The 23,044-nt window shown below is 35.1% G+C and overlaps 5 protein-coding genes across 12 annotated transcripts in view; 4 read left to right on the top strand and 1 right to left on the bottom strand.

The window, feature by feature from the left end:
* The window catches only part of LOC129789933 (protein rolling stone), a 40,694-nt gene extending 24,446 nt beyond the window's left edge, over positions 1 to 16,248 (top strand). Inside the window, exons 2-6 of the mRNA XM_055827066.1 lie at positions 456 to 552; positions 8,261 to 8,507; positions 8,577 to 8,696; positions 9,875 to 10,055; positions 12,386 to 16,248. Coding sequence (XP_055683041.1) covers positions 457 to 552; positions 8,261 to 8,507; positions 8,577 to 8,696; positions 9,875 to 10,055; positions 12,386 to 12,662 — 921 coding nt within the window. The 5' untranslated portion in view covers position 456 and the 3' untranslated portion in view covers positions 12,663 to 16,248. The remainder of the gene's footprint in view (positions 1 to 455; positions 553 to 8,260; positions 8,508 to 8,576; positions 8,697 to 9,874; positions 10,056 to 12,385) is intronic.
* Positions 1 to 23,044, top strand: part of LOC129789858 (serine/arginine repetitive matrix protein 1-like) — a 982,101-nt gene that overhangs the window by 560,268 nt on the left and 398,789 nt on the right. The gene's annotated exons all lie outside the window — the stretch shown is intronic.
* Positions 1 to 23,044, top strand: part of LOC129791241 (fatty acid synthase-like) — a 1,176,504-nt gene that overhangs the window by 1,084,764 nt on the left and 68,696 nt on the right. The window lies entirely within an intron of this gene.
* The window catches only part of LOC129789856 (glutamine-dependent NAD(+) synthetase), a 932,624-nt gene that overhangs the window by 840,884 nt on the left and 68,696 nt on the right, over positions 1 to 23,044 (top strand). The gene's annotated exons all lie outside the window — the stretch shown is intronic.
* The window catches only part of LOC129789960 (pupal cuticle protein), a 1,201,887-nt gene that overhangs the window by 1,147,459 nt on the left and 31,384 nt on the right, over positions 1 to 23,044 (bottom strand). The gene's annotated exons all lie outside the window — the stretch shown is intronic.

The following is a 23,044-nucleotide window of genomic DNA, read 5'->3' as shown; positions in this document are numbered from 1 at the left end:
CCTTGGAAGGATGTATTGAGAGTATTTTATTTGAAATCCTTCCTGGGAGGGAATCCTTAAGAAAAATATAATCTCAATGCTCCAATGTCAATTCCAAGAATTCCCCAAGAATGGGCAAGTCTGTTGAACACGATGCTGCACTTCTATTCCCCATGTTGTAGCGTGCATCATAAATCAATTTAACATGCAAGTGGACGATGGAAGTGCATTGAAATGCAAGATTGTGGTTGTGTCATCAATGGGGGCAATCTTCACCCATAAACTGCTTTCAATATGAAGTCGGGGTCAGCGCTATCTGTGGGAGGGCAATGGGTTCTCAAGAATTACATAATTTTGCATAAAATTCCATTTCTCACACACAATTTAATCTTGAACTTGAAACAAAAAAAAATAAAATTAATTGCTCAATGACGAATTAACGATAAATGGGGTTTTCTTCTTTTTTTTTCTTGCAGAATGATGGTGACCAAAATATGGAATAGCTGCTTTCCGGACACAGATCCAGCTCAAGAGCCAGATCAGGTCCATCGGCACAATTTCTATCTCTGCCAGGTGAGGAGAAGATACTCCAAAATGTCAAAGGGGGGATGATTTATGAACATTTTCTCAACAATCCTTTTGGGGGATGTTCCCCAATGGGATGTTGATTCTGTTTCTGAATGGAGCAAAATGGGGGTGGTTTTTGAGGGAGAATGAGTGAAGATACACAGTGAAGAGAATTTTCCAGGAAAGTTACCAAAATTTATTTTTCAAACTATCCATTATTTTATTTTAATCGAGTAAATTAAGCTTTAATTTGGGATGAAAACTGTCGTATAATGACATGGAAATGGAAATCAGGTGGACGTCAGTTAAAAACAGCAAATCATTGAAACGTGAAACATTGAAACATTGAAACATGAGTTCTTTTTAATTCTTTTTAATCACGATATTTATTGTCTAGATGCTTTCAGAGGACTTTTCTCAGTCAGAACGACATCTTTCGCCTCTTTTGCGTGAATTTGATGCATTTGTAACTTGGACAAACAATTAAATTCATAAATAATTGGAAAAATAAAATGTTTCACGTTTGGTCAGCGTATGATCCAAAAAACGCGAAAGGGTTAAAATAATATTATATGCAAACTCTAAAGGAATAAATTACTAAATTTAAAAAAAATCCTTCGATTGTATCAAGTTTTATTCAATTTTTGGCCAATTAAGGAAGATGCAAAAAAAATCTTTTTTTTTGTTAATGAAATTGATTCAAATATTTCCCTAAAAAAAGTCATCAAAATCCTATAATTATCCAGCCAATTTTCATTCAACTTCTCCCTCTTTATACTACAAAAACTTTTCTCTACAGCCAGATGATGTAAACCATTTTAACGCATTTAAGTAGGACATTACATATTACGTAGAAATTTCCGTAAAAATAATTTTATTGTGTATTTAAAAATAATCTCCATCTCACTGCGTTCTCTCACACATTCCCGTCCCTTGTACTCCGTTGAAATGCAATTTGTTCTGCGAAAGTCAAACATTCTGCAGACTCCTCAAGCTATGGGGTGGTGAAGGGGGTGGGGCGAAGTACAACATAAAATGTCTTTCACAAGTCCTTCCCTTTTCATAAAGTGAGCATCGTGCTTTTTGGGAAGAGCCATTGAATGTACAATTGCTTTTACATTTTAATGTTCCATCTGCATTTTCACTTGCTTTTCGCAAACTTCATGTAATTTGGCAGTATTTAGTTTGAAAAACATTTTCCTAAATTCCCAGCCAAATTGGCTGATGAAGAGCTCTGCCGCCGGAGAAAAAAAATATCTTTGCTGAAAAGCCCAGTCAATGGGAGAAAAATGAGATAAAATTTGAAAAAGTATCGGGGAAAGCCAAAACACGGCAGCCTTGTGCATATTTTGCCAACTTTCCGGCAAAAGCTCCGCAAAACAGTTTAGGAATGGCAAAAAGCACCGTTCTTAACAGACACACAAAAAAAAAGTTATTTCACAACATAAATTAGCAATTTCTCAAGAGTAAAAGAGGAAATTGCCTGAAAAGCAAAGGAAGTTCTCATAAATAAATTCATCCCCATTCCCACGCTCAGCATTGAAGGACCCACCACTCTCCTGTCCTAATTTATTGGATCCGCATTGTAAATCACCTTATGGGGGATTTTTTTTCGCGCGCGTCTCTCTCTCTCTCTCTGTATGCCCATTCAGCAATTCCATGGTAAATTCCCAATTTTGCAGCATCCGCGGGCCATAAACACACACAAAATACTTCTTTTTTCTCCCAATTAATCTGCACCAAATTGAGTGTTGGTTCGAAAGTCAATAGCACGGCCACGCGCTCGCAACACTCTGCTGACCAATTAATTTTCCGCGTGATTTATTGGGGTTATTTTATTCAATGAATAACCTAATAATTCCACACGCCTATAGTCGCCGGTACACCCCCTCAGGGGGCGCATCCCGTTTCCCCCGCTGCTGATTTATTTGGGGTTTTTAATTGCACTTCCCGCGCCAGGCCTAAAAAAGACACATAAATTATGCTGCAGTGTTTTTAATTAAATATTTTATCCTCCACATATTTTTTATTCTTTTTCTAAACAACTTGCAAAGAATTTTAATTTTTTTTCCAAACAACCTACAGAGAATTTCTTTACAAACAACTTTGTCTTTCTGCCTTAATTGAGCATAAACTTCAAGTAATATGTAGGTAGTTAAAAGAGAAAAAATAACAAAGACATTGCATGTTAAAAAGTATCCAACATAAACCTAGAAAAACTAAAATTAATAGAGAATCCGTCTTGCTCTGGAGGAATGCAAAGAGATTCTCCACACTATAAGGGAAAACATTATTCTTCGCTCAATAAAAATCCCGCAGCAACATTGCAGAGACTTTCTAATGATGGTTTAGAAATTGATTGAGTTTTATTATAGATTTATAGTGATAGATTACGAATTTTATTGAGCTGCTGAATTCCATAAAAGATGGGGAAATTTGCCAACACATAAAAAGACAAATTGTTGACGATTTATCAGCGCACACAAGTTAAAGAGGAAAATGTGAAAAAGCGAAAAAGCTTTTGTTAGTTAAGCATAAGAGAACATTTTTATCCAGCTTTATCTTTTTTATATTCTTTTCCTGAAACAAACGTTCTTTGTTAATTGTTCTATTATTATTTTTGCTTCATTCTAATTTATGAGAAATGCTGCAGAGTTTACGGGGAAGGAGGAGAGATATTGTTGTTGCTGTTGCATTTGGAGATTGTCAAGAAAATACGTGAAAATTATTTTTCTAACAAGAAAATAATTAGATTGATTAAAAATAATTAGGTTGATTAAAAAAGCAAAAGAAAATAAAAACAAAGATAAACAGTGGTGAGAAAAATAATAGAACCATATACGATTATTTTAAAAGTACTTTTGACTTCAATTGTGAACATCTCAGGTTGTGGATGATTAATTTTGAAAAATCGCATACATAGAGGGTAGATTTTTGGAAATCGGTTCATCCTTTAAATTTTAATTGACCGTTGAAGCAAACGTCCAATTTTTGACATAGCTCTACTTAAAGAACAGTCAAAAGTCTACCCTTTAGCTGATTTTGATAATTTTAAAATTTTCAAAAAGAGGAAAAATGCAGCTTTTAGAGCTTTTTAAAATCATCAAAATCAAACATCCTTAGCCTGAAATATTTACGATTGAAGTCAAAGAACATTTTTAAAATAAATAAGTAGTTCTATTAATTTTCCCGCTACGTTGTGAATAAAAGCTTTTAGTTTGTATGTTTATTATTCATTTGCGAAAATTTGAAAGCGGAAAATTTCTTTACAATGTTTCAGTGTGCTAATGAAGATTTTTAACAAATAGCCAAAAGCTTTGAAAAGCTGAATTTTTGGATAAGTTTTATTTTACTTTCTTAACTGCAAAACACGAATATTTTCGTTTTGAAGAGAATTCTAGCTATTTACTAACGAATGCATTAACATTTTGAATATAAAAAAAACTAATTTCAATAATTCAGACTAATTAATAAAATTTCTTAGAAATTTACAAAATAATTAACCACAATTTTCTAGGAAAATCTAATGAAAAAAATTTCCTAGAAAAATGTGGATAAATATTTTCTGAATTTCTATGAATATTTATTGCTGAACTAAAAGCAGAATATTCAACTTTTTAGAACTAAAATAATTTAATAGTTTTTCTAGGCTAAATAAAGAGACGTTAGACAAAGAAGTATCAAAATCAATTTTTTGAACGTTTCTATATTTTATGAGGATGTGAAAAAGTTAAACCTCAAGTTTCCTTTTAATATTGTTACGAAATTGCCGAAATTCCTCGCGAAAATCATTTTTTTACAATTTCCATAATTTTTCAACTAATAAGAATTAATTTGACTCGCTGGCAATATCCGCCAATTTTTGAGAAGCCAGCGAGCAAATATCCTGCCAACGAGTGAGAGAGATGAAAGATGCGTCACTCCGTGTCCAAAAGAGAGACACCCTACAGTGACGCAGACGGAAACTTCCAGACAACGAGAGGGAGTGAAATAGAAGAAGGATCGCCGTGTGCCGCAGTGCCTATATAAGCGGTGCACGCAAGCGATCTGCACGCATTCAGCGGTACGCCGCCAACGAGGAAGGTCCTCCAAGGACCCACCTCAAGAGCTCTCAACGAGGGACAAAGCAGCTGCACAGCAAAATCTCCCCGAATTGGGTCGAGCAAGAAATCATCCCCAGCACAGCAAAGTCTCCCCGGATTGGGTCGAGCAAGAAATCATCCCCAGCACAGCAAAGTCTCCCCGAAATCGGGTCGAGCAAGAACATCGTAGAAATCAACACAGATCATCAAGAGACGCCCGCATCGCTAGAGCGCCTTGAGAACATCGCTTGTACACCAGCAGGACGAAGCCCGCATCGCTTGAGCTCCCTTCTGGGCATTTTCTACAATCATCAGGAGACGCCCGCATCGCTAGAGCGCCTTGAGAACATCGTTGATGCACCATCAGGACGAAGCCCGCATCGCTTGAGCTCCCTTCTGGGCATTTTCTACAGATCATCAAGAGACGCCCGCATCGCTAGAGCGCCTTGACATCAACATCTGCACACCATCATCTTTGCTACAGAACATCAAGAGACGCCCGCATCGCTAGAGCGCCTTGACATCAACATCTGCACACCATCATCTTTTCTACAGATCATCAAGAGACGCCCGCATCGCTAGAGCGCCTTGAGAACATCATCTTCACATCATCACGAAAGCTGCCCCATCGTTTGAGTCTCCAGAGGAAATTGAGCGCACATCTAGATTTGAGAAGTTTATCCTGCGCCGTCGCAGAGAACAACAGCGAAATATCAGAGCACGAAGCTCATCCTGTACAGCACATAAATTGAAGCCTGAAATAAATCTGTTCATTTGAGTTAATCTGAAGTCTTTTCCTTCCGGCTACCTCACTGAGTCTCATCGTCTCACATTTTCGTCAGGGTGAATCGTACGGCACAAAAACTCCCGCCGTAACAATTGGTGGCAGCGGTGGGATCCAAGAACACCCAACAATGACGAATGCTGAGAATGGTGAGATTTCAGCAATGCTGGATGCATTGAAGGAAGCACTATTCCAGAAAATTAATGAAGTTTCTCGGAATACGGAAGAAAAGATTCAGCAACTCATGGATGTTCAACTTGAACAATCCCGACAGATTCAATACCTCCTCGACAGAGAGCAACACATCACTCATAGACTGGAAAGTTTGTGTGTCCCAACATCAGACGCTATCTCCACGTCCAGCACCTATTTCTCCGACGATGTGCCTACCCCCGAAGAGCATCTAGAAGAAAGAGGAGTAAGGATGGTGGCAGAAGGAAATTCACCAGCAAAGACAACGAAAAAAACACCGCTGCAGGAAGTTCCTCGCCAAGAAGGAGATTCGTTTGGCTCACCCGCTCTCCATACTGCTACAGTTAAAACCCACGATTCCCCCGAAAGGACACCCACCAAAACCTATATGAGTGGCCAACAAACAACAAACTCACCTACATCACGCACTGCCAACTGCAAGGCAGAGCAAAATCGCGGCAATTTCTCCCGGTGGCCTAATGCTGATACACGGCCATAAGCGTGATCGGGACGATCACGGCTAAGCGGGGAGGAGTGTTACGAAATTGCCGAAATTCCTCGCGAAAATCATTTTTTTACAATTTCCATAATTTTTCAACTAATAAGAATTAATTTGACTCGCTGGCAATATCCGCCAATTTTTGAGAAGCCAGCGAGCAAATATCCTGCCAACGAGTGAGAGAGATGAAAGATGCGTCACTCCGTGTCCAAAAGAGATACACCCTACAGTGACGCAGACGGAAACTTCCAGACAACGAGAGGGAGTGAAATAGAAGAAGGATCGCCGTGTGCCGCAGTGCCTATATAAGCGGTGCACGCAAGCGATCTGCACGCATTCAGCGGTACGCCGCCAACGAGGAAGGTCCTCCAAGGACCCACCTCAAGAGCTCTCAACGAGGGACAAAGCAGCTGCACAGCAAAGTCTCCCCGAATTGGGTCGAGCAAGAAATCATCCCCAGCACAGCAAAGTCTCCCCGGATTGGGTCGAGCAAGAAATCATCCCCAGCACAGCAAAGTCTCCCCGAAATCGGGTCGAGCAAGAACATCGTAGAAATCAACACAGATCATCAAGAGACGCCCGCATCGCTAGAGCGCCTTGAGAACATCGCTTGTACACCAGCAGGACGAAGCCCGCATCGCTTGAGCTCCCTTCTGGGCATTTTCTACAATCATCAGGAGACGCCCGCATCGCTAGAGCGCCTTGAGAACATCGTTGATGCACCATCAGGACGAAGCCCGCATCGCTTGAGCTCCCTTCTGGGCATTTTCTACAATCATCAGGAGACGCCCGCATCGCTAGAGCGCCTTGAGAACATCGTTGATGCACCATCAGGACGAAGCCCGCATCGCTTGAGCTCCCTTCTGGGCATTTTCTACAGATCATCAAGAGACGCCCGCATCGCTAGAGCGCCTTGACATCAACATCTGCACACCATCATCTTTGCTACAGAACATCAAGAGACGCCCGCATCGCTAGAGCGCCTTGACATCAACATCTGCACACCATCATCTTTTCTACAGATCATCAAGAGACGCCCGCATCGCTAGAGCGCCTTGAGAACATCATCTTCACATCATCACGAAAGCTGCCCCATCGTTTGAGTCTCCAGAGGAAATTGAGCGCACATCTAGATTTGAGAAGTTTATCCTGCGCCGTCGCAGAGAACAACAGCGAAATATCAGAGCACGAAGCTCATCCTGTACAGCACATAAATTGAAGCCTGAAATAAATCTGTTCATTTGAGTTAATCTGAAGTCTTTTCCTTCCGGCTACCTCACTGAGTCTCATCGTCTCACATTTTCGTCAGGGTGAATCGTACGGCACAAAAACTCCCGCCGTAACAATATTGTAGGCTTCTTAAATGTTTAAAGCTCTACTGCTTCCTCTACTAATTGAGCTTTTGCCTTTGGCAGAAAAATAGCAATTATGCTATTTATTTGACTCTTTAAAAAATAAAATCGAATATAATTATTCTTTTAGATGTTTCTGCCAACGGCAAAAGCTTATTTCTATTTACTGCCCCATTGCCCTATTTATTTTCTCTCTGCCGCAGATTTTTTTGTTGGCATTTTAGCAAAAGCATATGCTGCCAAAACTACGTTAATTTTAAGGTCTTTTGTACATTTTTATTGCATTTAATTGACACTATTTCTGCTTAATATTTGAAAGAGAAGAAAAAAAAAACATAATCATTGAAGCAAAAGATTTGTACCTTAAGGTCAATTGCTTATCGCTTCTGGTCTGACTAATATTATACCTTTGATTCTGCTCTAACACCCAATATATTTGAGCTCTTGTATCAATTCCATTGATTGGAACATTATCCAAATTAAACTCTCCTAACCCCGCCTTGAGCCATCACTTGATCCCAACTGTTAGTTTCCACACATTTGAGTAATTAACCGAATGGGCAGAATGGGTGGTGGTATTGTTGAGTGGCTCCACAGGAGGAAGACTCACATCTCCATTCACCGTGTTTATCACCTCTCTTGCACATTGAAGTCAATGTCGCTCTTCAAAAGAGGTTTATTGTGCTTTTTTTTTCTGCGAGAGCTTTCTCGACCAATGCAAACTCCATTAAAGTTTTATGGGAGATAATTTATTTGGTGAAGTAAAAAAGACTTTCTCACGTTTTTTTCTATTAAATATTTTCAGTGGCAAACCAGTAAGCAGGTGAAGATAATTTACCTGCTGTACAGATGGTTGGCGGCAATTCTTTTCCTAGCAGTTCTAAGTTGTTCCCTGTTGGACATCGGGAGGTCCGATACGGAACACTACGAGCATCATTATGCAAAATGGTGGATATATCTCACGCACTGGGCCCTACTGGCCTGTACCCTTCAAGCCTGGTTAGCAGCTTGGATCGTTACGCAGGGAATGATGGTGGATAGGGATGATTTTGGTTAGTAAATTTACCATCGAGACAGCCGCAAGGACATTCTTTTATGATTTCTTTCTTGCTGTTTTGCAGAAATCCAGCGATTGGCGAAAACGAGGATAACACATAGAATGTACTGGGTGCTTTATACAATTGCTACGGTCTACTCCTTCATTGTGACCATCTGCTACTGGACCATTGTCCATGATCCAGGTAAAAACTTCCCAAAAAGGACAATTTATGGGAATTTCAAATGAGAGATTTTCTCACATTTTTCGTGCATAAATTAAAGAGTTTTGTTAAACAGAAGCACTTAACATTTCATTAATGCAAAAAATTAACCTGAAAATACAGAGAAAATTCCGGGGAAATTTGAAAGAAAAATAAGCTAAGAGAGTGTCAAAAAACTCATTTTTCTCACAGTGAAAATGCAACGAGAAAGGAAAAATTTATAAGTTCCACACGGAATAAAAGCTCACCAAAAAGGATATAACAGAACACGCTGGAATAATAATTAAATTCTCCTCTAAATCCAAGTTTAATCCCAAGTTTAAAAGCTCTCAAAACCAAAGCTCAAATAAGGATTTATGGTGCATCAGCTGAAGCTTCCAAACATAGCCACATTCTAAGGCCACAAGAGAAGTCTCATTAATTGAAATTGTAAAAGTTTTCTTTCCTGGAAGCAACTTAATTGTAATCATTGTTCCAATTGCTCACTCATGCTAAAACCAAAATATTTAAACAACTCACTGCTTTTGTCAACTTCTTGACTAAAAATCTCACACAGAGCTTCTTTGCTATAGTTTTAAGTAAATTCCCGGAATTAAATTTTATACACCTACTTAGCAGTTAAACCACATGGTATACATATGTAAAGTATTGTACATATTGCAAAAGCTCCTTCAGGAAACTCCCTTTGCTAATTACTGAAACTATACTCATTGAAAGTCCGTGGAAGTTCATAAAAGCCTTTCTCATGCCCTGCTCTCACCTTCCGTTCTAATTAATCCAGGTACCTGGAAATTTGTACAAAATTGCACATTATTGTGCACAAAAAAAAGCTCAATAAAAACTCACCCAGATGCTCGTTCATAGCGTGGAAACATCTGTTTGGGGGTTTGTCTGCCTCATCATTTCCGCATCTCATCCTCCTGAAGAAAAATACTAGAGGGATTCCACACAGTTCTTCCTTCGCGCCTGAATCAGGAGTCACTCACTCGAGAATTTATTGGTTTTATCGGGGAAAATTGATGGGGTGGGTGTGCAGAAAATCTCATGAATTATTTTTTTAGGGTAGTCAGTGGGGGTGGCGGTGGGTGCATTCCGGGAAAGTCCAAAAATTTCCACCATAAATGGCTGTGATTGAACGAGTGAAATTGTCTACATTGCAGAAATCAATAAATTGGACGCTGTCAATCTCATGGTGCACGTTCTCAACTCTGTTCTGATGCTCATCGACCTGGCAATTGTGGGCCAGCCTATTCGGCTCTCACACGCGTACTGGACCACGGGTATTGGGGTTATCTATGCCATCTTCACGGGCATCTACTTCCTAGCCGGTGGCACAAACAGGTAATACAAATTGTCCACATACAAATAAATTTTCTAACAAAAGCTCACGCAAAAGCTCCGCATAATTCCAACTACATATAGGTGACATAATACATATTCTGTGGCCAATTTGGGGGGGAGTTAGAGCGCTCATTCCCACCCCTCAGTTTTTGGTTGAATTTGGAAATATCAGAAATGCCAACTTCAATCAATACATTACATATCTATACATATCTAAACTATGTATTTATTGGCGTGGAAGCCATTGGCTATTATTGCAAATTCCCGAAACATGAATTACGTGACACCCTTACTGATATAAATGCCCAACATTGTCCTCTCTCGAAACCAATGGGTGTCATTAGCTTAAATGAATATAATTGGAAATTCTGAGAAAATTCAAAGAGCTCACCTTCAAAGTTGTTGGTGGACACAATTCTGTGAATTTAGTTGAATGATTTCTAATTAATGCAATGCATAACATCTCATTATCAATTACATCTACATTACAGAGATGCTTTGTTATCAATGTTAACATTATAAAGCAAATGGTGAGGGTGGGAAGTTCAAGGATATTTTCATCCATGACATCATCAAAGGGTCTCTGAATTTTACGGATTAAAGATTTAACAAAAAATACTCGATGAACTTTTCCAATTTTCCACAATTTAAATTGGCACGAAAATTCGGAGAATTTTATCTTCTTTTTCAAATAAAAATTCTAGATTATTTTCATATATATATTTTTTAAATCTACACAATGAAGCTTTTTGTGGAAATTTAATTTATTTTAGAATGAGTTTTTCGATGAAATAAATTAATATATATTTTAACACAGATTTACTCAAAAATTGCTCAAGATTTGGCCAAAAACGCAATTCTATTTTTTTTTATTATTATTCAATTCCAAATCAAAATTCTAAAAACACGTAAAAAGTTTTAATTTTTTTCTTTTGATTGAATCCATTTGATTTTTGTTAAAATTAAATTTTTTGTCATATTTAAGATGAGCTTTCTGTCTAAAATAAATAAATATAATAATTTTCCCAGAAAATTTCTGAAATTCCTCAAAATCGAACTTCAAAGTTAAGAGAAATTAATTCTAAACCAAAACTTTCTATTCAGTCCATTTGATTTTTTCGTGAAAATTGATTTTTTGCCATTATTATGCAAGGAAAATTTTCCGAACGTACTGTTATATATACATATGTACAGTTCACATAAATCTGGGTTAAATATTTAAAATTTTCCAGACTATAAAAATTTAATAATCTGCCATGGGAATTAAATAATAATTCCATTTTATTTATTCTTCTCTAATCTCAATTTTATTTTATGAGAATCATTTTTTTTATTCATCTTTTCCCATTATAAAACCAAACAATATGCTTTAAAAGCATTTGAAATTAAATCATGATATTCAGGATTATATATTACTATCAATTCTGTCGATTTATAACAAGATTAAGTGAGCAGAATGGGTGAAATTTGAAATTATATGATTATGAATTTGATAATATTGACAGCTAAACTAACAAGCTCATTCATTGTGGTCATTAAGGCTTTACTATCTCTGCTGTTAAATTCAATGGAAAAATCAATTGTGTACTCACACACTGATTGAACTGATTGGAGAGAGTTAAGAGGAAATTAATTTAATCCCTCCATTAAATGCTTTGCTTTAAATTTTATTAAATTATACAATTTTTTGTTAAATGATGAAGGCTTTTGTCAAACACTTCTGTCAAACCAGCTGTCAAACTGACAGATAAATTTATTTTATGTCAAAAGCTTCTGTCAAATTTCTATAACGTACATTTTTTAACATTTTTCATTGATTTCTCAAAGGGAATTTGCAAAATAAAATATTTATTAAATTGTGATAGACTGACAAATGACAGACACCTGGTATGAAATATAAAATAAATTGACAAACACACTGCAAAGCTTTTAATATGCTTTACCAAAGCTGGTACATACATCCAAACAGAATATTTTAGAAATATTTAAACAAACACTGATTTTAACGTATTATATACATTCGAAATGTATTATATACATAATAATTTAGTCAATGCAATTTGTACTTTGCACAAATTGCAATTTGCATCTATATGTCACTTGTTGACAGGTATACAAGCACACCATGTGTCATTGATTTAAATTGACAGCTTCGTTAAGCAAATTTAATGCATTTAAGGATTTATAGATATTTAGATTGAAACTATAGATTATACATATTGGAATTTAGTTTAAATGACCCCACATATAGCGACGAAATAGCCTAAGCTGACCTAGTTTGGATAAAATTTCCCAATATATACTAATTGCGTGGGCGTATTGATTTGCAGGAGAAATTTGGAGAGTATCTACCCACTGCTGGACTGGCGACGTCCTGGCAAGGCGATTGTGATAAGCGCCTGTGGGATTCTTTTTGTCTTTATCGTGCACCTGGCCGTGTTCTGCCTCTACCGACTACGTGTCTGCCTGTACACGAAGGTGTGCATCTGGAGTCGAAATCGTCGAATGAAGAAGATGAGTTCCCTGGGGAGGACCCTATCGTCGCTGGAGGATGCACAAAAGGAGAACTTCCTGGGGCCTAGCACGATAATTGACGTGAAAATGTAATAAGAATCTCCTTTCTTCAGTCGCTCTTATCCACTCTAAAAAGGAAGTTTTAACAACAACAAAATTAACTCCATTTTGTGTTGGATGCGCGGGGGTGAGCAATCCATCCAAAGTCAAGCATTTCAGGGGAATTTATTGATGATGAGATTAAGATTGAAAAAGTGTCAAGAAGTGTTTATTGCATGCGACGTATTGGGGGGGTGTGGGGGTGTAGTACGTCTTGTGTGTGTGTGTGAAAGCTCAGAAAGTTTACCAGAAAAGGAGAAACTTTAAGCACACGTGTGTTGCACGAAAGGTAAGATTGGAGAAATGGCAATTGCAGGGGGATGAGGTGGGTTGGCATGAGGGGGTAGTTTATCTCCAATAGATGGAAGAGCAGGATGTTTTCATTTTTCTTTCAATTTTTCCTTCGAGAGGAATTGCCAGACATTGCAAGAATCTCAAATATAGACTGTAAATTATTAAGTAGATTGAAACATCATCTTCTTTGTAAACTCCTTTCTCATGGATTTAATCTTTTTTTGCCATTAAATTTGTATTATTTCTCTCATGATATTAAACAAAAAAAAAATTGAGATGGAAATTGTCACATTTCCATCTCTAAAGAGCAATTTTAGTTCCTTTTATTTCATAAAAAAAAATTAGATTTGTAAGTTTTGCATCGTTCTTCGTCATCTCGGGGAATGCAATGGGATGTCAGGGCTGAAAGGAATGCTCTTACTCTCTGTCTCACTGTCCCTGGACACCATGTCTCCTACATATAGAGGCTTAAAAGTTTTAAAAGACTTTTTCTTAACTTTTCCATTAATTAATAAATTCAAGGAGAAAAGTGATTATGCGGAAAATCACAGCATTGTTCAAACACTTCTGTCTCAGTTTTAAGGGTTTTGGGTGGCAAATTAATGTTTTTAAGCACATATTCATTGATTAGTTAGCTCAATTAACAGTTTAAACTAGGTTTTAAACACATAAACGAAGGTTTAAGAAGTTTTTAGAATTTTATTTTATGTAAAAATAAATCGAAAAATATATTGAATTTTTGGAGCTTTTTACCATCTTCTTCAAACACTTCAAGCATATAAAAATATTTATAAAAGCACAAAAACGTTAAAAATTATAAGAAATCTGAGGTTAAAAGGACATTATGCACAATGTATATAAAAATATTAATTAAGCTGAAACAGTTGTAATGGAAAGTTCCTCGGAAAAGTTGTCAGGAAGGCAGATTTCAGAGCAATTTTCCAACAAATATTTTCACAGTTGTTATAAAGATCTTCTTCACGTGAATTAGCTGTAGTTCTTAACCCTTTCGTGTTTAAATGAAACTGAAATGAAACATTGAAACATTCAGTCTATTTATTACAATTTTTCTTCTATTTATGCTTTCAGAAGGCATTTTTACGTAAAAACGTCTTCTTTTACGTAAATTTAATGCATTTCTTCATTGGAAAAACCATTTATTAGTTAAAAAGAAACCTTTTGCGTTTATTGAGTCATTCTCTGACCCAAACGTGAAACATCCTATTTTTTTGAATTTAAAATTATTTTATTTGGTTTTCCAAGCTTGGAATGCATTAGTTTTACGTAGAAGAGGTCAAAGAACACAATCCAACTGAGAAAGATCATAAACGAGCATCCACAAAATAAATATCAGGTTAAAAAGACAGAATGTTTCAATGTTTCGTGCATACGTGAAAGGGTTAACAAATATTATGAATTTTAGAAACTTGCGTGCATAATGTCCTTTTCTTCATAATCAATTCTATTGATTAAATGAATTTACAAAGAAATCCAACAGCTGTAAAAATTCAAACAAAAAAATTAAGATAATCAAAATATATATCAAAATAAACTATAAATATTTAGCAAAAAAATCAAGAAAACAAACTTCTGGGATTCTGGGACAGATGTTAAGAAGTCAGCTGTTGTTCAATCTTTGAGAAGCTTTTCTCTCAATCCATATGAAATTTCCTCTTCTTCTCTAGCGACAGGAGGATTTTCCTTGGATTACAGAGAATCTTAAAATTTCCATGTGGAACAAACTCTTGAACAACTATTGCATAAAACTCTTGCAGAAAATCCAATATTATTCTGCTGAAAAATATCGATGAGACATTGCATGATTCCATGAGAGATTTCGAGTATTCCTTTAGCCCTTGCGGGGGGTGGATTAAGCGGATTAAACGAATTAAAAAAAAAGAAAAAGAAAAGCAAGAAAATTTCGTCTTTTGCGAGACACAAAACATTGTAAAAAAAAAAGTATTTGAAAACATTTTTAAGGAATAAATATTTGGTAATAACAAATAAAAAATGAATGAAAAATTGTATTGTAATTCTAATATAAAAAAAAACAACATAATTTTAAATGAAAATAAAATTAAATGGTGCCATGAATTCCTTAGCCAGAGGCATCGTGAGTATTCGGTAGATAACAAAAAAATATGTAGAATTGCATATATTAAATTGAAGAGTAATAATGAAAATTTTTGAAAGTATAATAATTAAATGAAAAAAAAAACCTTAAAAATTAAGATCATGTGATAGACGAAAGACAAGACAATTAGGTGGTGAATGTAATTCCAAGAAGTTTTATCTTCATTTGTTTGTTGATTTTTCTTTTGACGAGGAGATTTTCTTTGCCCTTCTTTGCGTGGGAAATTTTTTTATGGGAACTTCTCGTGGAAATTGTCGATAAACTTTTCCACTGAACCTTTCCCGGAAGATCTATTTTTTTTTGTCTATACGTTCATGGCAAGAAATTTGCGTACGAAGTGAGAGTTGTGAAGCATCAACAAAAGCAATTACATTCCCAAAAGCAAAAAAAAAATGATTTTTTGCTGATTGGTATTATATAGCTCAATTTAAAGCCCAAAGTTAAGATAAATCTCTGCATTTAGTCTCGTGATGGTGCGCTGTACTTTTTCCCTACCCGGAAAGGTCTTGTGGGAAAGGTACGCGCAGGTGAGAGAGAAGATGGAGTTTGTGAAGATGTTTGGCTCCCATTTGGGAGGGCATTAGCACTACAACAAAAAGACATATCGATAGATGAGAAAAAATGTACAGCAATTTATTTTTATTAACTCTGTACATATTAATGAACATTGAGCGATGGCTTTAGAAACAAAAACAACAAAAAATAAACGAAGAAGTGCTAAAAATGATGGCGTTATTAAATTAAACATTTGGGTTTTTGATGAAGCCTTAGTGTTCACAATGAGAAAAGACAGAGAAAAAACAGAGAAAATATAATTATTTTGGCAAACACTGTAGCGCGGAGATTGTATGAAGAGAATGCTGGAGAGATGTCACAGAAGAGACTCTATTTTGTAATAATCACGTTTAAGGAATACAAAAAAATCATTTAATTGTACACCTGTTGAGACCTCCCAAAATCAGGGCAAAATTATGCAAATGATTGGGGGCTCACAGAGACAGGTGGGGGATTATAATTACACCTTCAAAAAACAACGTTGAAAAATGATTGAAGATATAAAACTAAATAAAAAAATGAAGAAAAAAACAATGATGTGAAGTTAAAGAAGTTATTTAGTGTATGAAATAATAAAACTGATCCCACAACTGAAAATACCTCCATCACTACTCTTTTGCTCTGCCCCATTTATCACAACAAAAGCCCCGCATTTTGAGTGCTCCGCCACTAAAGCCACAGCAATTGGAAATGTTTTGCATAATGCAGCCTGACCCGGTTTTCGGGGGCATAAAGGATCGTCTATCCACTAAAACCATCAAAATTTTCCACTACAATCATCGATTAATTTTAGTGGGAGGAATCTTTCTTCTTTTTTTGCATACCATCGCCCTACCCTCCGTTCAGAATTCAGCCAAACAATTAAAACTAATTTAACGTTCCACAATAAAATTAATTGCAACACCGCCGATTTTTTTTTACACTCCAGAGTTGATGAGTATTGTAGATTAAAGTTTAAAGATTTCGAATTTTTTCTATGCTGAGGAATTGGATTGTCCTGGATATTTTTTAATCTTGCCTTGGGGAACTTGGCCCGATTCCTACCTACAAAGGTCCGCGCAGAATGAGAAAAAAAAGGTATAAAACAAAAAGAAAATTTCTTAAATTTGTTACCATTTTAAAGCCTATTCAATGCTCCTTTTACTCCTATAACTTACTACATTTAAAGTTTTATCAGTTTTAATTAATAGCGGATTGAAAAAAGGCCGAAGGAGGTCGGAATTGGGCCACGTTACCCTAATACTTTTATTATTTATTCTTCATAAAACCGATTAGACTTTAGCTTAATTGCAATTTTTCCTTAATCACTTTTCTTAAAGTCACGATTTTGTCTTTGTTGTCTCTATAGAAGTTATTTTAGTAGCTATTAAAACAAAGCGTTTTGTTAAGGTAAACTCGTTTTGTCAATTAATAGTTAAATAATAAAATTCTGTTTTTTTTATGTAAGATAATTAATTTATTTTTAACAGTTTTGGATTTTTCTGTCATATAATAATATCACGGTCCAGGTATTACCTAGTCCTATACAAACGGCTAAATGTCGCCTCTTATCCGCATTGGCGTGGTGGCGCTAGTGTCGATTTCCATTCGGTGCTCTTCGTAACTCTTGTCAGGGGCGGACGCACGCCGTGCACATGAATTCTTTTTTATTTATCTATTTATTTTCTTTTTTCCCTTTTAATATTTTTTGTTCTTAAATTTCTTGTTTTTCTAATTATTAACGTGTAAAAAAATTTCTGTTATTTTTTTCCTTCTGTTTTTTTTTCTTTAATGTTTTCTCTTATTTTCTAATTATTTTTAAGAGGAGTGGACCCCATAATTTTATGATTTTTGTTTAAATAAATGAATGAATAAATGAACCATGCAGAAGATTATTTTTGCGGGAATTAAATTATAAAAATATTAATTTTAATTTTTACAATTATTGTTTACTTCAATTTTTTTAACAATCGGGAGAAATTTCGGTGAGCACCAAAGATTTTCTCTCACGGGAAGAAAAACAGATGATTTTTTTACACATCAATAATTAGCCACAACTCACTAAAAGGATTAGAAAATAAGAGAAAAAATAAAAAAAAAACAAGAAATTTAAGAAATAAGAAAAAATATTAAAAGGGAAAAAAGAAAATAAATAAATAAAATAAAATTCATGTGCACGGCGTGCGTCCGCCCCTGACGAGAGTTACGAAGAGCACTGAATGGAAATCGACACTAGCGCCACCACGCCAATGCGGATAAGAGGCGACATTTAGCCGTTTGTATAGGACTAGGTAATACCTGGACCGTGATAATATTATCATTTATGAACAATTTCTTTTCAACGCATGATGGTCGTAGGCAAGATCTTTTCGATTGACTATCCTGGTAAAAAAAATTGTCTATGTATTCCATGAATTCATCTGTAGTTGATAGATTCTTATGTGAAATGCAACTTCCTTCCATGATTTTTCTTCTAGTTTATTCTTCGCTTTTGTGGGTATGTGTTCCTGCTCTCACATACAAACACACACATTCATCAAAGCGAAGAAAAAACATGAAGAAAAGTCGTGAAAAAACCGTTGCGTTTCACATAAGAATCTATCAGCAGGTAAAATTTTAAAAATTGAAACCTAAAAACGAAAGCATAATACCGTCATGTTTAGCTTACCTACTTTTTGAGGTCTACAAAATTTTCTTTATCTGTAGAACCTTATAGATTTATTAGAAATTATTACAATCTACTACAACTTGAATTGATTTTTTTTTTCATAAGGTCTTCATCCTGTGAAAGATTGGATTTTCCTGAACTTACTTCTTTTCATATACCTCTGGTCGGGTGTGAATTTTTATATATTAATCATTGTTTCACATACGATCATTGAAAGTAGATTATATAAAAACATTTTTGTAAAATTATAAATTTTACATTAACGGCTCCTAAAAGAACTTCTTTCTCTGGTGATTTATCCGACGCCAAAATTTTAAAGGCAAAATTTATCATAGAAAGTTTTTTGTCGCACAAAAAATCGTAGAAAAAAATCGCAGAAATATACAAATTTTTTCACTTATTCGTTGTTCAATTAAGAGGAGGAGTTTAACGTGAAATTCATTTTAATTTCTAAGTCGCTTTTGTTTGATAACAATTTTTTTTAAAAGTCACGACTTTGTCTCCAAAGAATTTATTTTAGTTCTTTTTGAAAATCGTTCTATGGAGACAGAGTCGTGACTTTAAAAACAATAAATCATATTTCTTAGTCGGAAATTAACTGTTAAATTAGTAATTCAAATAAAAAATTTTTTTTTCATTCTATAGGAGCTTGACTACCTGGAACAAATCGAAATACAATATGGATAATTAATTTTAAAAGTTTAGAGTTAAAATATTTTAAAGATTTTTTTGGATCACTTTTAGTTCTAGAAAAATCATTTTAAAAAAAAATCTGCTGAGACTTCATTAAAAAATGTATTTTTAAAACAAAGATTTGGAATTTTCACCGCCCTTATTATTTTATTTTTAAAATATATTTTTTAATCAATAATCTAACAATTTCAAAAAACCATTAAGAAAATTATATATATTACGAAGTACTATTATACATAATAGACACAAGAACTAATAATCTCAATATTTAATCTAGAAAAATCATTTTAAAAATAAATCATCAACTCTGATGTACTTTTGCACTGTTTTAATTGCACTATTATTTTATCCATTATTTTGAATTTGAATTTATTTGTGCTGAAAGATCTTTCTCAACACCATTCCATCTTGTTCCATTCGGTAGGTATAAACCACCGTCATCAAGTCTGCTAATTACCATCCGTCTGGATTCGCGCGCAAGAGTTTCTAGGAAAAGAGAATTAAATTGCAAAAAAACACCGCAAGCACTTTTTAATTCGCTCAGAAAGAACTAATCTTCACACTCTGAATTAATTTTATTCTTAGCCGGTACGAAAAAAAACTCCGCAAAATGCACTTTTTGCTGCTTTAACCTCCGAAGATTGTGTTGAATGAATTTTTGGGGATTTTTTTTCTCGCGCGGGGGCATCTTTTGGTTCAATGACACGCGAAAGAAGCAAAATTCAACGAATGATCAATGTCAGTTTTGGGCGTAAAAATCGCTTTTTCGGGTCTGTCCGTTGCATTTGGCTGTTAGGTCGCTTTTTTAATTGTTATGCAATTTGCAATATATGAGAGACTTTCACCCGTTGGCGGCACAGTTTTCATCAACCTCTTGTTGCAACCTCACGCGGTGCTTCTCCGTGGACAGCGTGTAAGTGTGTCGAGATTTCTGCACAAAAGTTACATCATTAGATACACGACACTTCTTTTTTTTCTCTCTTCTTCATACTGTCCCCATGTCTGGTCAAGAGAAGCAAATATTTGCAAAGAGCTCTTTTTTTTGCCAACTTTGGTGCTTCCTTCGCATCTCTATGGCACAAAAAATGCTGACCAAAGAGAACTAATATATATTTATGTATCTTATGTATATAATACAATGTATATGTATAAAGTTGTGTCTTGAACAAATATTCAGAGACTGTCCTTGGGTGCAACATTGGACTTGAATTTCTCCCAGAAACTTTTCTTCTTTCACCAATTTTTTCTTCTTTTTCCTTTTTGTGAACCACAAAACAAATTCTCATTGATCCTCGTACCTCCTTCTGCGAGCAATTTGTTAGATAATGCTTTTTGGAGCTTTTAATTTATGGACTAATCAATGCGACCACCAGCATACGCAGCATAATTTTCCCATAAAATATACAATATTTTTTTTATGTGGGACTCTGTTTCGACGTATGCTCATCGTGTTTGGCAATTTGTCAAAAATATTGCCATTTTCGATGGAAATATTTATAGAGGAAAGGCGATGAATTCGGGTAAAAAAAGGTAAACAAATACATTGTGTGTTTGGGTCTCCCAAGGAAGGTCAACGTACAACACATGTTTGCAAATATGCGTAGTTATTAAATTTTTAAATTGCATATTTTATGCTTTGTGCCTTTTCCATGGAAGCTCTCTCGGAAAAATTTGAATTCTGGAATATTCACCTGCAGCATAGCGAATATATAATTAATTAAAGGGAATGGCAGACGTTATGTATAGAGACATAATTTATATGTAAACGTATAAAGCTCATATCACAGGTGAGGTATTTCTCATTTAAACCTGAAAATTTACAGCTCAACTCATTCACTCAACTCTGATCTTTTCTTGGAAATATGTAACTTTCAGAATTGAATCTCAATTCTACGAAAGAATCTTTATATTAAAATAAAATAAGAGTGAAAGTATTTCAAACATTTGAAATTAAGGAAAAATATTTAAAATTGAAGAATTTTTTTTTGTAAATCTCTTGTATTTTGTAGAACATTTCTCGAAATAGTTCTATGTTTTTTTTTCTAGATTCAAGAAGATAAATAAATCTGTGGCTCAAGTTTAATGGATCTGAGTTAAATTCTTAACTTTTTTGATTAGTTGGTTGCTTATCCTTGCCTCTACTAGAATCTTTTAAAAATCTAAATGACTTTACCATCGAAATTTTCCTTTAAAAACTGCATGAATTTATCTGAGAAAGATAAATTGTACTGTTTAATGCTTTGCGTATACTGATCAAGGCCAAAGGAACTCTAACTGAGGCCTCGTCAATGTTAAATCTTATGAGAAAAAACTGCTAGAATTGTGGTATCATAAAATTCTAGCAATTTTTCTCAGGGATCTTTGGAAAGTTCTTTAGGAGAAAAAACTGCTACAATTTGCTGGTCCGCAACGAATAATTCCTCTGAGAACTAATGGAAATGTAATGGTGACCAACGGTCAGCTTTTCCATTTTTAGAAAAAAAAACTGCTAGAATTTCTTGATCATCAACGTATTTAAATGGTTGACTTTAATACATTACATATCATAAAATTAAATTTTAATTCAATTAAAATTTTTTCCATTTGATGTACCTTGAGAAAAAAAACTGCTAGAATGTGGCAGTTTCCAACGTACAAAAGTTTAATTTGAGCACAATTGAATGATTAAGAAAATTGTAACTTTACTGAAGTAATTACCTACTAAAAACTACAAGAGAAAAAAATCAATTCAAACCACTTTGAAATCATTATCAAAATCTGCAAGAAAATTTCCAAAATTTCTCTTCAAACATACATAATCAATACGAAGAGACCTCAACCAAATGAAAGAGACGGAAAAAGTAATAATTTCCTGGATAATTTTCTGATCGAATCACAGAGTAAAATATAGCTCAGAAGGCCCTAATTTGTGATCTCTATCATTGCTTTCATTCAATGAGTACCCCTCTTAAAAGCAAAACTCACTGCACGATTGAGAGAACAACGTACAAAAAAGCGCTCTGCAGCACAAAAAGCATTTTTGGGTGATTGAAAAGAAGTGTGACTGTGCCGAAAGGAGGAAATTGAGCAAAACACTTTCATAGTCTGTTTATTTTGACTAACATATTGAGGCACATAATACCGTGCACATCGAGATAATTGACGATGATAAGAGAATTAATGGCATAATTTGCCTCCGCTGTCCCTCCCGCGCTTTTCGCGGAAAACCGCACGGAAAACCATCATTTGGGCGGGGTGGGGGATTCTCACTCACAAATCAACGAAAGTGTGCACCAACGTGAGAAAATGATCTGCATGTTGCATCTCTTCCGTGCCATTCTGCGAATATGCAGTGAAATAGAGGAAAAAAATTCCGGAGAAATGCATAAAAAATTGTATTGAAAATGAGTGTGAAATGCACAGAAACCACTAAATAAAATTTCCATTGTGTGGGGAAATTTCATGTGAAAAATTATGAACTTGCCATGCCTCTCAAGTGGGTTGTGATAAGGTTGTCAAATATGTGATAGCGCGGGAGAGTTTCTTTTTTATTGCTGAATCAGCGGGTGGTTGATCTTTGCCTTCAAATGGGAAGTGAGAAGAGAACACGAAGAGTTTTTAGTGGTATGACTTTGCGAAGTGAGTGGTTAAATTCAACTGATAAGACAAGGAGGGGCTGATAAATTGAAATTTTAAGGTGATTTTTCAGGATTTTAGCACTGATGAAGGTTCTCAAGGTACCTACTCAAATACATAAGACTTCTTGTTCAAAAGATAATTGATTATCTTACATTGTTTAAGGTAATTAATTTAATTTAATTTTCAACGGTTTTTGGAACCCTTTGAGGACTGCTGGATGGATGCCTTAAGGAGAAATCAGAGAAATAAAAGATCAGAGAAATCGTTTGTCCTTAGCGTATTCTAGCAGTAAAGCAGTAAAGACTTTAAGATTGTATTAATTTTCCTTTAAAAAGAATTATCTAAAAAAAAGTGATTAAGTTCCTAAAAAAAAACTATTTTCACATTTTTAGTGCAAAGCTATGCTGAAGCTGCAGCTGTAAAGTTTAATAAAAA

This window comes from Lutzomyia longipalpis, chromosome 2 (assembly GCF_024334085.1).
Source record: "Lutzomyia longipalpis isolate SR_M1_2022 chromosome 2, ASM2433408v1".
In the NCBI taxonomy this organism is placed as follows: domain Eukaryota; kingdom Metazoa; phylum Arthropoda; class Insecta; order Diptera; family Psychodidae; genus Lutzomyia; species Lutzomyia longipalpis.
Note: the sequence above shows the minus strand (reverse complement) of the source record. Positions and strands in the feature narration are given on the sequence as shown.